Here is a 12,216-nt window from a genome sequence, read left to right as displayed (position 1 = left end):
TCCCAGATTCAAGCGATTCTCCTGCCTCAGCCTCCCAAGTAGCTGGGATTACAGCTGGGATTGCAGCCTGCCACCACGCCTGGTTAATTTTGTATTTTTAGTAGAGATGGGGTTTCACCATGTTAGCCAGGCTGGTTTTGAACTCCTGGCCTCAAGCAATCCACCTGACTCAGCCTCCCAAAGTGCTGAGATTACAGGTGTGAGCCGCTGCACCTGGCTGGTCTGGGAGGATTTTAAGAAGGTCCTGGGTTGAGGCTGGGTGCAGTGGCTCATACCTGTAATCCCAGTACGTTGGGAGGCTGTGGTGGGAGGATCACTTGAGCCCAGGAGTTTGAGACCAGCCTGGGTAATATAGTGAGACCCCATCTCTACTGAAAAAAGAAAAATTAGCCGGGTGTGGTGGTGAGCGCCTTTAGTTCCAGTTACTTGGGAGGCAGAGGGTGGGAGGATTGCTTGGCCTGGAGCCTGGAATATTGAGACTGCAATGAGCTGAGATTGTGCCACTGCACCCTAGCCTGGGCAACAGAGTAAGATCCTTTTTACAAAACAAACAAAAAAACAAAACAAACCTGAGGTGTGTGCAGGACAGACCTTGGTAACTCGCATTTACCATCTGTGACTTTTAACAGCTGTTGCCATTGCTGCGGCCGCAAGCTTTACTCCACAACGTCTTTTCCAGGCATCCATTCTGGACCTGCACTCAGGGGCCCTGTCTGTCGGGAAGCACTTTGTGAACCTGTACAGGTAAGCGCTGCAGCGTGACCTCAGTGCTGGCTCTAAAAGCCAAGTGAGCAGCTCCGTGCCTCCTAGCCATGGACACGTGGATACGTGGACACGCGGACACGGGAGGGAGGATCTGGCTTGGTGCAGCCTCTGGGCCTCAGTGGCTGTGATGTTGGCCGGTTCCCTTGTGGCTCGTTGGGACGCAGGAGCGGGAGGTGTGGGCTCTCTACAGCCTGTGGGCAGGGGGCTTGTTCATTAAGCTTTAGGGGAATCTGGTGTTTTTTGTGGGCCGAGGGACAGAAGGGATGGGAGCAAGAGGCAGCAGAGGTGGGAGGCTCCCAGGAGCAGCTCCAAGAATCCGATGGGGCCTCTGATGCTCCATGAGGCCCCGAGAGAGCAAAGAGACCCTCCCCGCCTGGATCCGTGTCAGCCTCACGCATTAGCCCCGGGTCCCACTGCCGGCTGGCTCCTTCTTTGTTTTTATTATTATTATTATAATTTTGAGATGGAGTCTCGCTCTGTCGCCTAGGCCGGAGTGCAGTGGCACAATCTCAACTCACTGCATCCTTAGCCTCCTGGGTTCAAGCAATTTTCCCATCTCAGCCTCCTGAGTAGCTGGGATTACAGGTGCGCACTACCACGCCCAGCTACTTTTTGTATTTTTAGTAGAGATGGGGTTGTGCCATGTTGGCCAGGATGGTCTCGAATTCCTGACCTCAGGTGATCCACCTGCCTTGGCCTCCCACAGTGCTGGGATTACAGGCGGGAGCCGTCGCACCTGGCCCCAGCTCCTTCTTTATAGCAGTTATCATTGTGGAAATGGAGTCGCTCTGAGTTGATTTTCAGGGACTTGAGGAATGGCTGAACTGAAAGGAGATGAACAACAGATTGATGAAGTGTGACCTTTGTGAATACTCCTTTTTTCACAGATACTTTGGGGATAAAATACAGAACATCTTCTCAGAGGAGGACTTCCAGTTATACCGGTAAGGAGGAGTGAGGTGGGTGGGGGTTTGCAGGCAGGGTGGCCTGGGGCTGAGGGCTGTGATGGACCTGGCCAGTCTGGGGAGGCCCCACAGAGAGGCCCAAGGGCCAGGGCCAGGCGCGCAGAGGCAAGATCTCATGGGGCAAAAGCCGGGGCAGGCCCGGCGTGGCCAGGATGCGCCCAGGTCAGTGAAACAGATCTGGAATCCTGCCGCTGCATCCAGGTCAGGACCTCTTACTTTCTGCTGTGTAAAATCAGACCAGTTTTTAAAATTCTGCCGGATGAGGCTGGGTGCGGTGGCTCGTGCCTGTAATCCCAGCACTTTGGGAGGTGAGGCAGGTGGATCACCTGAGGTCAGGAGTTCGAGACTAGCCTGGCCAACATGGTGAAACCCCATCTCTACTAAAAGTACAAAAATTGGTTGGGTGTGGTGGCGGGCGCCTGTACTCCCAGCTTCCCGGGAGGCTGAGGCAGGACAACTGCTTCAACCCCAGAGGTGGAGGTTGCAGTGAGCCGGGATTGGACCAGTTCACTCCAGCCTGGGTGGCAGAACAAGCCTCATTTCAAAAAAAAAAGAAAAATTCTGCTGGAGGAGCCCAGGTTGAGATGAGGACAGAGGAGCCAAGCGTCACGCGACCATCCCAGGACACACGAGTGCCCCCTCGTGCCCTGCATGGGCCCATGCCCACCCAGATATCCATTTCAGAGCCACTCTGGCCTGGCACATGGGGTCTTCTGAGCGAAAGTCCCCTTGTCCCCAGTACAGACACCCCATCCACATTTAGCAGGCTCCACGCCCACTCCCCACTCCACGTCCACGCACTCCACACGCCCACGTCAGGGGACAGCAGCCTCTGCCTTGCTGAATAGAAGCCTGGGCTCCAGGCCCTGCAAATGCAGCCCGGGGGCTCTGGCATCTGGGGCCTGACTCCACACCAGCCTCCCCAGCGTGGATCCCACAGGCGCCCTTCTCCTTCCCCACAGTCCTGCTGCTGTGGTCTTGCGCCTGCCTCTGCCTGTTCTGCGCCTGGGCTGTGGGCTGCGCCCTTCTCAGGCAGAGCTGGTATCTGTTCCCGGTGTGCTTGGGAGCCCCCGCCCCGTGTCTGGAGCGCGCGCGGGCTGGTTCCTCTTCCTGCCGCCCACGGGTTGGGACCCACGGGCGTCCCCTTATGCCTGGGGCTGTGCTGACGGCTGTCATGTCCTCTGCAGGGAGGTGCGGCAGAAGGTCCAGCTCACCATCGCCGAGGCTTTCGGCATCAGCGCGTCCTCGCTGCATCTGACCAAGCCCACCTTCTTCTCCCGCATAAACAGCACGGAGGCACGGACGGCGCATGACGAGTACTGGCACGCGCACGTGGACAAGGTGAGCGTGCCCACGGACAGGGTGGTGTGCGTGGACAGAGTGAGCGCGCATGTGGGCAGGGCGAGCGCGCACGTGGACGAGGTGAGGCCTGTTCTCCTGCGTCCTGGGTCTACCACAGGGCTGCCTTTTGCAGCATCCGCCGGTTGTGTGCACAGTGTTAGGATTGATTGGTTGAGGCAGAGTCTTGCTCTGTCGCCCAGGCTGGAGCGCAGTGGCGCAATTTCGGCTCACTGCAACCTCGGCCTCCTGGGTTCAGGGGATTCTCCTGCCTCAGCCTCCCGAGTAGCTGGGATTACAGGCACGCCCCTCCAGACCCGGCTAATTTTTGTATTTTTAGTAGAGATGGGGTTACACCATGTTATCGAGGCTGGTCTTGAAATCCTGAGCTCAGGCAATCCTCCCTCCTTGGCCCCCCAAAGTGCTGGGATTATAGGTGTGAGTCACCATGCCCGGTGGGTGTAAGCATTTAGATGTCTTCCTCTCTGAGGCTTCAGGGCACACCCTCAGTCTCACTGATGGAGTTGGAGAAATAAAATTTCTCATTTGATAGTGACAAGAAGTGGAGAATCCGGTCCACACGGCCTGTGGTTACCCCACTGTTATTTATTCACAGACTTATGCTCAACCTCTTCCATCAGATGGCCTCTGCTCAGCCACTCATGCTCTCCATGGCCCAGGTGTCTGTGTTGTCTCTGGGAGCTTCCTTCTACCACTTTCTACCTTTATTTCTTTTGTTTCTTTTGAGTTAGGGCCGTCACCCAGGCTGGAGTGCAGGTGTGCAGTCATGGCTCACTGCAACTTTGACCTCCCAGGCTCAAGCCCTCCTGCTGCCTCAGCCTGAGACTGACTATAGCTGGGACCACAGGTGCGTGCCCTGATGCCTGGCTCATTTTTCTAATTTTTTGTAGACACAGGGTCTCACTATGCTGTCCAGGCTGGCTTTGACCTCATGGGCTGAAGCAATCCTCCCGCCTCGGCCTCCCAAGGTGCTGGGATTATAGGCGAGAGCCATTGCCCATCCCATTTCTCTTTTCTTTTCTTTTCTTTTCTTTTTAAGATGGATTTTTGCTCTTGTTGCCCAGGCTGGAGTGCAATGGTGCGATTTTGGCTCACTGCAACCTCTGCCTCCTGGGTTCAAGTGATTCTCCTGTCTTAGCCTCCCAAGTAGCTGGGATTATTACAGGTGCGCACCACCACGCTCAGCTAATTTTTGTATTTTTAGTAGAGGCGGGGTTTCATTGTGTTGGTCAGGCTGGTCTTAAACTCCTGACCTCAGTCGATCTTCCCACCTTGGCCTCCCAAAGTACTGGGATTACAAGTGTGAGCCACCGTGCCCGGACTTTTCTTTTCTTTCTTTCTTTTTTTTTTTTTTGAGACAGTTTCACACTGTCATCCAGGCTGGAGCGCAGTGGCTCGATCTTGGCTCACTACAACCGCCGCCTCCTGGGTTCAAGCAGTTCTCCTGCCTCAGCCTCCCAAGTAGCTGGGACTACAGGGTGTGTACCACCGTGCCCAGCTAATTTTTGTATTTTTATTAGAGACGCGATTTCACCATGTTGGCCAGGTTGGCCTCAAACTCCTGACCTCAAGCAATCCACCTGCCTCAGCCTCTCAAAGTGCTGGGATTACAGGTGTGAGCCACCGCACCTGGCCCTTAATAAAAGATTTTAGAAGATAAAAGTAAAGCACAGCTAATAAAAAGAATGGTATTATAGCCATTCTTTAAGGTTGATTTTTATGGTGTAGAAGCTGTGAGTTCCCTTTATACAGTCAGCCTGGATGGAAGTGGTTGAGTGGCACCATGTCAGCCCCGGAGCTGAAGCTCAAATACAAGGTTAAAGCCAGAAAGCACGTGGCTGGGAACATCAAACTCTCGCTCCCCCGCTGTGCCCGCTGTGACAGTAAGATAGACGGCCAGCTTTCTGTGCCATGTGACATTTGTTACTAAATTATTCTTCAGGTGCAGCCTTTTTTTTCTTTTTTCTTTCTTCTTTTTTCTTTTTTCTTGAGACAGAGTCTCCCTCTGCTACCCAGGTTGAAGTGCCATGGCGTGATCTCGGCTCACTGCAACCTCTGCCTCCCGGGTTCAAGCCATTCTCCTGCCTCAGCCTCCCGAGTAACTGGGATTACAGGCTCACCACCACACCCGGCTAATTTTTGTATTTTTAATAGAGATGGTTTTTCACCATGTTGGCCAGGCTGGTCTTGAACTCCTGACCTCAGATGACCCGCCCACCTCGGCCTCCCAAATTGCGCACTCTGCAGTTTCAGTTGTAATCAGGAGAGAGAGATCGCAGTTGTAATCTGTAGTCAGCATCTGCCATCTTGGCACTCTGCTACTTGGCATTAAAATGGTAAACCCAGGGCCGGGGATGGTGGCTCACGCCTGTAATCCCAACACTTTGGGAGGCCGAAGCGGGCGGATCACGAGGTCAGGAGATCGAGACCATCCTGTCTAACATGGTGAAACCCCATCTCCACTAAGTAAAATACAAAAAATTAGCCGGACGTATTGGTGGGTGCCTGTAGTCCCAGCTACCCAGGAGGCTGAGGCAGGAGAATTGCTTGAACCCAGGAGGCGGAGGTTGCAGTAAGCTGAGAACGCGCCACGGCACCCCTGTCTGGGTGGCAGAGGGAGACTCCATCTCAAAAAAAAAAGGTAAACCCAAGGGAAGAAGAACAGTGAAGGAACCCAAAGGCCTGGGATTGCCTTCAGTCCTCCTCTCTCCCTCTCGGGCTACAGTGTTGGGAGCAGCCGGCACCACTGCTTTGCTGTAATCACTTTAACCACTTCCTTTTTCACGACTTCCGCCAGCACAGACAGCGGATTCGCCCTGGTCCTGTTGCTCCCGGCTCCTTCCATGGCCCGCGACTGAATTCTGTCTCAGGAAACCAAAGTAGTATCTGAAGATTAGTGTTTTTCTAATTAGCAGAGATTTTACTTCAGTGAAACAGAACTGTTTAGAAACTGGGGTGATTTTTGTTGCTCTGTGGAAAGCTGTTTTGCTATGACTTCTTTTTTTTTTTTTTTTTTTTTGAGATGGAGTCTCGCTCTGTCACATGCCAGGCTGGGTCTGCGGTGGCCCGGATCCCAAGCTCACTGCTGGCTGCCTCCCGCGTTTGCGCCATTCTCCTGCCTCAGCCTCCCAGTAGCTGGGACTACAGGTAGCCGCCACCTGCATGCGGCTAGTTTTTGTATTTTAGTAGGGGCAGGGGTTTCACAGCATTAGCCAGGATGGTCTCAATCTCCCTGACCTGCGTGATCCATGCGATCTCGGCCTCTAAGTGCTGGGATTACAGGCTTGAGCCACCGCGCCCGGCCCGACTTCTGGCCAGTGTACTTTATTTTAAATTTAGTTTTGAATAAATCATGTGTCAAAATTTGAATATTTGAATAAATGATGCATCCTACAAGATTTAAAAGTAAAATATATATAAAGGCAAACCAGTAACCCCCTCATCTACAGGTAACCACAGTCCTGAGATCTTAGAGCTCCTTTTTGAATTTCTGTATGTGTATAAAAACGAACGCATAAGAATACCACATTCCGTCAATTGTAAAGAATCACATTTCAAACAGTTTTGGCAATTGTTCTTTTTTTTTTTTTGAGGAGGAGTCTCGCTCTGTCGCCCAGGCTGGAGTACAGTGGCCGGATCTCGGCTCACTGCAAGCTCTGCCTCCCGGGTTTACGCCATTCTCCTGCCTCAGCGTCCTGAGTAGCTGGGACTACAGGCGCCCGCCACCTCGCCCGGCTAGTTTTTAGTATTTTTTAGTAGAGACGGGGTTTCACTGTATTAGCCAGGATGGTCTTGATCTCCTGACCTCGTGATCCGCCCGTCTCGGCCTCCCAAAGTGCTGGGATTACAGGCTTGAGCCACCGCGCCCGGCCGCAATTGTTCTTTCTTCCGATTGCATACCATAAGGCAGCTGTGTCTGTCAGATCATGGACCCTGGTGTGGTTTCCTTCTTATAGATGGCAGGTGCAGTCTGCCCGTGGCTTTGCTCACTTGACGTCTGTCTTACTCTGGTCTCCCTAGAATCAGAGCCTGGCACGGACTTGTGTTTGGGAGGCTTTTAAGGGGGGACTCCAGGGGGCAGCCATGAGGCCCACGGGAGCTGAGCCCAAGGGGCCTCCTGGCAGCTGGGTGGGGCGGGGAGAGGGAGCTTGACCCACCTCCCCAGGGCACCACCTGAGACTGGGCTTCCCTGCAGTGGATTATGTGAGGTGGATACTGGCAGGTCGGACTGGGGGCCGGGCCTCAGCGCCATCCTGCTCTCCTTCCCAGGAGGACTCAGAGGAGGCCACCTTGCCCAGGGGGAGGGTCCGGAGTCTGCCTTCCAGCCTGGGCTGTCTCCACTGCACACGAGGCTCTGTTGTGTGTGGTGTGCCCAGCTCAGCGCCCGCACAGTGGGAGCCCAGTTCCACACTGGTGCAGCCCCATCCCCCTTCCCTCCCCAGAGTGTCTCTTTCCCTCCACGCTCTGGATGTGCTCACGACGGCTGAGCTGGGTGAGACGCGCCCTCCCCTTTGCAGCCGGTCTCCTGGTCTCCTGGCGGCTGCACCTTTCACCCTCAGGGTGTGGTCCTCAGCACCCTTCATCCCCAGGGTGTGGCCCGGGCTGGGTTCTGGAACCGAAGCTGAGTGCTGCGACCCCTGAGTGAAGTGAACCAGTCACGGAGGGACAGATCCTGCCTGATCCCACCTCTGTGGGGACCCTAGAGTCGCCAGGTTCACAGAGACAGAAAGCAGAACGGAGAGGGCAGGGCTGGGGGGCGTGGGGAGTCAGTGCTTCCTGGGGACGGAGCTTCGGCCTGGGAGGATGAGACGTTCTGGAGAGGATGGTGCGGTGGCTGTGTAGCGCCGGGAATGTGCTTAACGTCACTGAACTGTGCTTCAAAACAGTGAAGAAACAGTTAAGCTGGCAAATCTTAGGTTCTGCATTTTATTACAAGTTTTAAAAAGTTTGGGATTGCTCCACTTCTGAAGAAAGGAGAAAAGCCTGTCCACCCCTGCCTCCGGTTCCCGCATGTGGACAGCGAGGCCGGCACCGGGGGACCAGCCCAGCGTGTGCACCCTGCTGGCTGGCCTGCTGCCCGCAGCCTTTGCTGGAACACGGCTGCTCCAACATTTGAGCTTACAGGAAGTCCTGGGCAAGAATGCATGGGGCTGGAGACGACACAGAGGGGTTTTAAAGTTGCAAAGGAACGAATGGCCTCGTTAATGGGGCCGACACGTGTTGTGAATTTACCTTCTGGAAGATAAGAAGCACAGATGTTGGTGACTCACGCCTGTAATCCTAGCACCCGGGAGGCTGAGGCGGGAGGACTACCCGGGGCCCGGAGTTTGAGACCAGCCTGGGCATTATAGTGAGACCCCCAACCTCTACAAAAAATACAAAAATTAGCCAGCATAGTGGCTCATGCCTCTAATCCCAGCACCCGGGAGGCCAAGGTAGGTGGGTTGAAAAAATTAGCTGGGTGTAGTGGCGTGCGCCTGTGGTCCTGGCTACCCAGGATGCTGGGGCAGGAGGATTGTTTAAAGCCAGGAGTTCAGGGTTATGGTAAGCGATGACAGTGCTGTGACTGCACTATAGCCTGAGTGATGCTGTCTGTAAAAGAAGTGAGACCCTGTCTATTTAAAAAAAAAAAAAAAAGAGGCCGTGTGCAGTGGCTCACGCCTGTAATCCCAGCACTTGGGAGGCCAAGGCAGGTGGATCACCTGAGATCAAGAGTTCAAGACCAGCCTGACCAACAAGGTGAAACCCTGTCTCTACTAAAAATACAAAATTAGCTGGGTGTGGTGGCGGGCGCCTGTAGTCCCAGCTACTCGGGAAGCTGAGGCAGGAGAATTGCTTGAACCCAGGAGGTGGAGGTTGCAGTGAACCAAGATCACGCCACTGCACTCCTACCTGGGCAATGGAACGAGACTGTGTCTCAAAAAATAAATAAATAAAAAATAAGAGAGAGAAGCAGCACCTGCCCTGGCCGCATGCTGAGAGCCCATTCTGCCCCCTCCTCCCGGCTCTGCCCTCAGGTGACCTACGGCTCCTTCGACTACACCTCGCTGCTGTACCTCTCCGACTACCTGGAGGACTTCGGCGGAGGGCGGTTCGTGTTCATGGAGGCGGGCGCCAACAAGACAGTGGAGCCGAGAGCCGGTAGGAGGCACGGGCGGGGCCTGGGCGTGGGGACCCTGGCTCAGGCAAGCACCACAGGTGTGAGGGGCGTGTCCCTGGGAGCGAGGCTGCATTCACAGAGCACCTGCTGTGTGTCGGGCCGGTGCTGAGTGATTCCCAGGTCCAGGGCCAGTCCCAGCACTCCGGAGGCCGGTGTCTACAGGGCCACATGTCTGAGGTCACCGTCAGTCAGGGGCAGAGCTCCCCTCCATGCCCTGGTGCCCATCACCTTGACAGGTGCCGTCCCCCTCCCTCCCTGGTGTGTGTCCCCTTAGCGGTCAGGGTCCCCCTCCCTCCCTTCTGGAGTGCATTCACCTCTGTACCCTTCTCAAAAGGATTCGGGATCTAAGATTAGACGAGGCCCCAGCCAAGTGTCGGTGACCAAGTGCCCTCCTCGCTGGTGGCTGGGAACCTCACCGGGTGTCTCTGCGGTGCTGGCTTCAGAGCCCATCACGCTGGACCTTGCAGTCCCAGAGCCCCAGAGCCCCAGCCATGCCCAGCCCGGTGCAGACACAGCAGTGACAGGGAGCATTTGCCGAGCGGACAGTCGTCTGCTCCTTGAACTTGTGGGTGACACAAGCCCAGGTCCTGGGGTGGGAGGATGTGGGGAGGGGGGAACCCCTGTTAGGGGCCTCCTCAGGTGGAGCCCACGGCCCTGACCCCAGATGCAGCTGAAACTCGCACAGGCCTGGGAGCCCTCTGAACTGTGCCAGCGCCACCCACCCACCGCTGCCTCACCCGTCCCCAGGGCACTGCCCTCACCTATGGCGTGGCCTCTCGGCACGGATGTTCCTCCTGCCTGGCTGCTTAGTGAGACCAGGGACCATGTGACAGTCAGGACTTCTTTCTTTTATCTCTTTTAAGATCTCCAGCTTGTTTATTTTGAGATTCCTGTTATTTATACTTGCCTTTCTCAGGTTAGCTCAGGACTTTGGTTTGCAAGCTCAGTTTGAGGGACTGTCTCTTTCCATGACTACCTGTGGCAGGTGGCCTGAGCTGCCCGGCCACTTCCTGCCATCCTGCCTCCCTCAGCTGCTCCCTGGCCACAGGTTGGACAGTTCCTGCTGCAGCCAGCGGCTGGCCAAGCCCATTCCCTGCAGCCGGCTTCAGGCCGTGTGTGCCACAGCCCTGGGCGCAGTCTCCCCTGGCGTGGACTGGGGGCGTTTGGCCTGACTGCATCCTGGCCTCGCTCTGCCTTCATGTCAGTTGTTCTGAGTCATCTCTGCATCAGGGGAAGGGTTTGGGCGTCCAGCCTCTGTAAGCAGGAGCCCAGCCTGTCTGCCCTCACCCCAGAAGTCCCAGTCACAGCAGTTTTGTTGGAAAATGAAAAACTCACAGAGCACAAGACAGATGTTTTCTTGAGAAGTCAAGCAGCTGAAGCCTCCTGGGACTCGAAATTACACAACTTTTTAGCATATTTTGATCTTAGTCATTTTAAGCATGATAAATACTTGCGTCAAACATTTTGTACCACCATCTTCTTCCAGATAATTAAAACAACCTGTCTCCTGCATGTGCCTCTGTCTAATTGTGTATATCTATGTGTTTACCTGTGATTTGATGTTGTACACATATAGTCCTATGTATATGGAGGGATATTTAGATAATAGTTATATAATTGTCAGCCGGGCGTGGTGGCTCACGCCTGTAATCCCAGCACTTTGGGAGGCCGAGACGGGCGAATCACGAGGTCGGGAAATCGAGACCATCCTGGCTAACACGGTGAAACCCCGTCTCTACTAAAAATACAAAAAACTAGCCGGGTGAGGTGGCGGGTGCCTGTAGTCCCAGCTACTCGGGAGGCTGAGGCAGGAGAATGGCGTAAACCCGGGAGGCGGAGCTTGCAGTGAGCTAAGATTGTGTCACTGCACTCCAGCCTGGGCAACAGAGTGAGACTCCGTCTCAAAAAAAAAAAAAAAAAAATTATATAATTGTCTCTTCTGTAGCCTCGAGTGAGGTCACACAGATCAGTGTGTCCGCAGTTCTTTTTTTTTTTTTTTGGAAAAAAAGTGTTCACCACTGGTAGAACTCTACAGTGGGGTAGGCAGTGCCACTCCAATATTAAGGCAGATGAACTGGCATCTCTTGAGACAGGTCCATGCCTCCAGCACCTCTCGGGGCCCTGGGCCCTGGTTGCTGCTGTGGAAGCTGCCGGTTCAGGCGTCGTCTCTATCACCCTTGAAGGGAGCCAGAGAGGTGTTTTGCGAGTTGGATGTTTTATCTTGACTTATGTTTCCTGATTCTTTGTTAGACACCCCCAGGGCTTGGGTTTTGTTCTCAACCTGTGAGTAGAAATAAGATCCTGAACTGTTAGACCTGGAAGGCCCATGAGAGCTGAGGAGACCAAATGGCCTGGGGTGCCTGGAGCCAGTGGTGGCCTCATCTTCTGCTCCTTCCTCTGTCCTGCCCACCACAGAGAGTCCCTGCTGTCCCCGTGGGGGCCCCTCCTCTGCCACAGGTGCCCTGAGCATTGCTGGGTTTGTTTCTCCAGCTCCTCCTGCTTCCTGCAGAAGCAGTCCCCAGAGGGGCGATTTCTCCAGCCTGCCCGGTGGGTCGTGTTGATGGGTTGCTCTTTAGGGTTGACCGCAGACCCTCTGAAGGCCGTGGTGTGGGTGTGGCCCTGTGGTCACCTCTCTCTCTTCTCCTCTCCCAGGCCGCGTCTCCTTCTTCACCTCGGGGTCCGAGAACCTGCACCGGGTGGAGAAGGTCCACTGGGGCACCCGCTATGCCATCACCATCGCCTTCAGCTGCAACCCCGACCACGGCATCGAGGACCCAGCGTTCCCGTAGCCGGCAGCCGGACCAAGATAACTTCAGGAGGGCCCGTGTGGAGGCAGCCACGCCAGCCATGCGCCCACCCTCACGTCTACCCGTTCCCATTCATTGCACAGAGTGCCTTAGGAATTCTCTGATTTTGATTTGCTGATGTGTTAATCTTTTCATCTGTGAGTAAATGGAGGGAACCAGC

At 54.9% G+C, this 12,216-nt stretch overlaps 1 protein-coding gene across 2 annotated transcripts in view; it reads left to right on the top strand.

Moving 5' to 3' along the window:
* The window catches only part of OGFOD3 (2-oxoglutarate and iron dependent oxygenase domain containing 3), a 24,230-nt gene extending 12,014 nt beyond the window's left edge, over nucleotides 1-12,216 (top strand). For both annotated transcript variants that reach the window (XM_003913617.3, XM_009191552.4), the window contains exons 5-9: nucleotides 680-744; nucleotides 1,653-1,709; nucleotides 2,918-3,071; nucleotides 9,107-9,230; nucleotides 11,902-12,216. In XM_003913617.3, the coding sequence (XP_003913666.2) occupies nucleotides 680-744; nucleotides 1,653-1,709; nucleotides 2,918-3,071; nucleotides 9,107-9,230; nucleotides 11,902-12,038 (537 nt within the window). In that variant the 3' untranslated portion in view covers nucleotides 12,039-12,216. The remainder of the gene's footprint in view (nucleotides 1-679; nucleotides 745-1,652; nucleotides 1,710-2,917; nucleotides 3,072-9,106; nucleotides 9,231-11,901) is intronic.

Source organism: Papio anubis, chromosome 17 (genome assembly GCF_008728515.1).
Source record: "Papio anubis isolate 15944 chromosome 17, Panubis1.0, whole genome shotgun sequence".
NCBI lineage: Eukaryota > Metazoa > Chordata > Mammalia > Primates > Cercopithecidae > Papio > Papio anubis.
The sequence above is the reverse complement of the archived record's forward strand: the minus strand, read 5'-3'. Positions and strand labels throughout refer to the sequence as shown.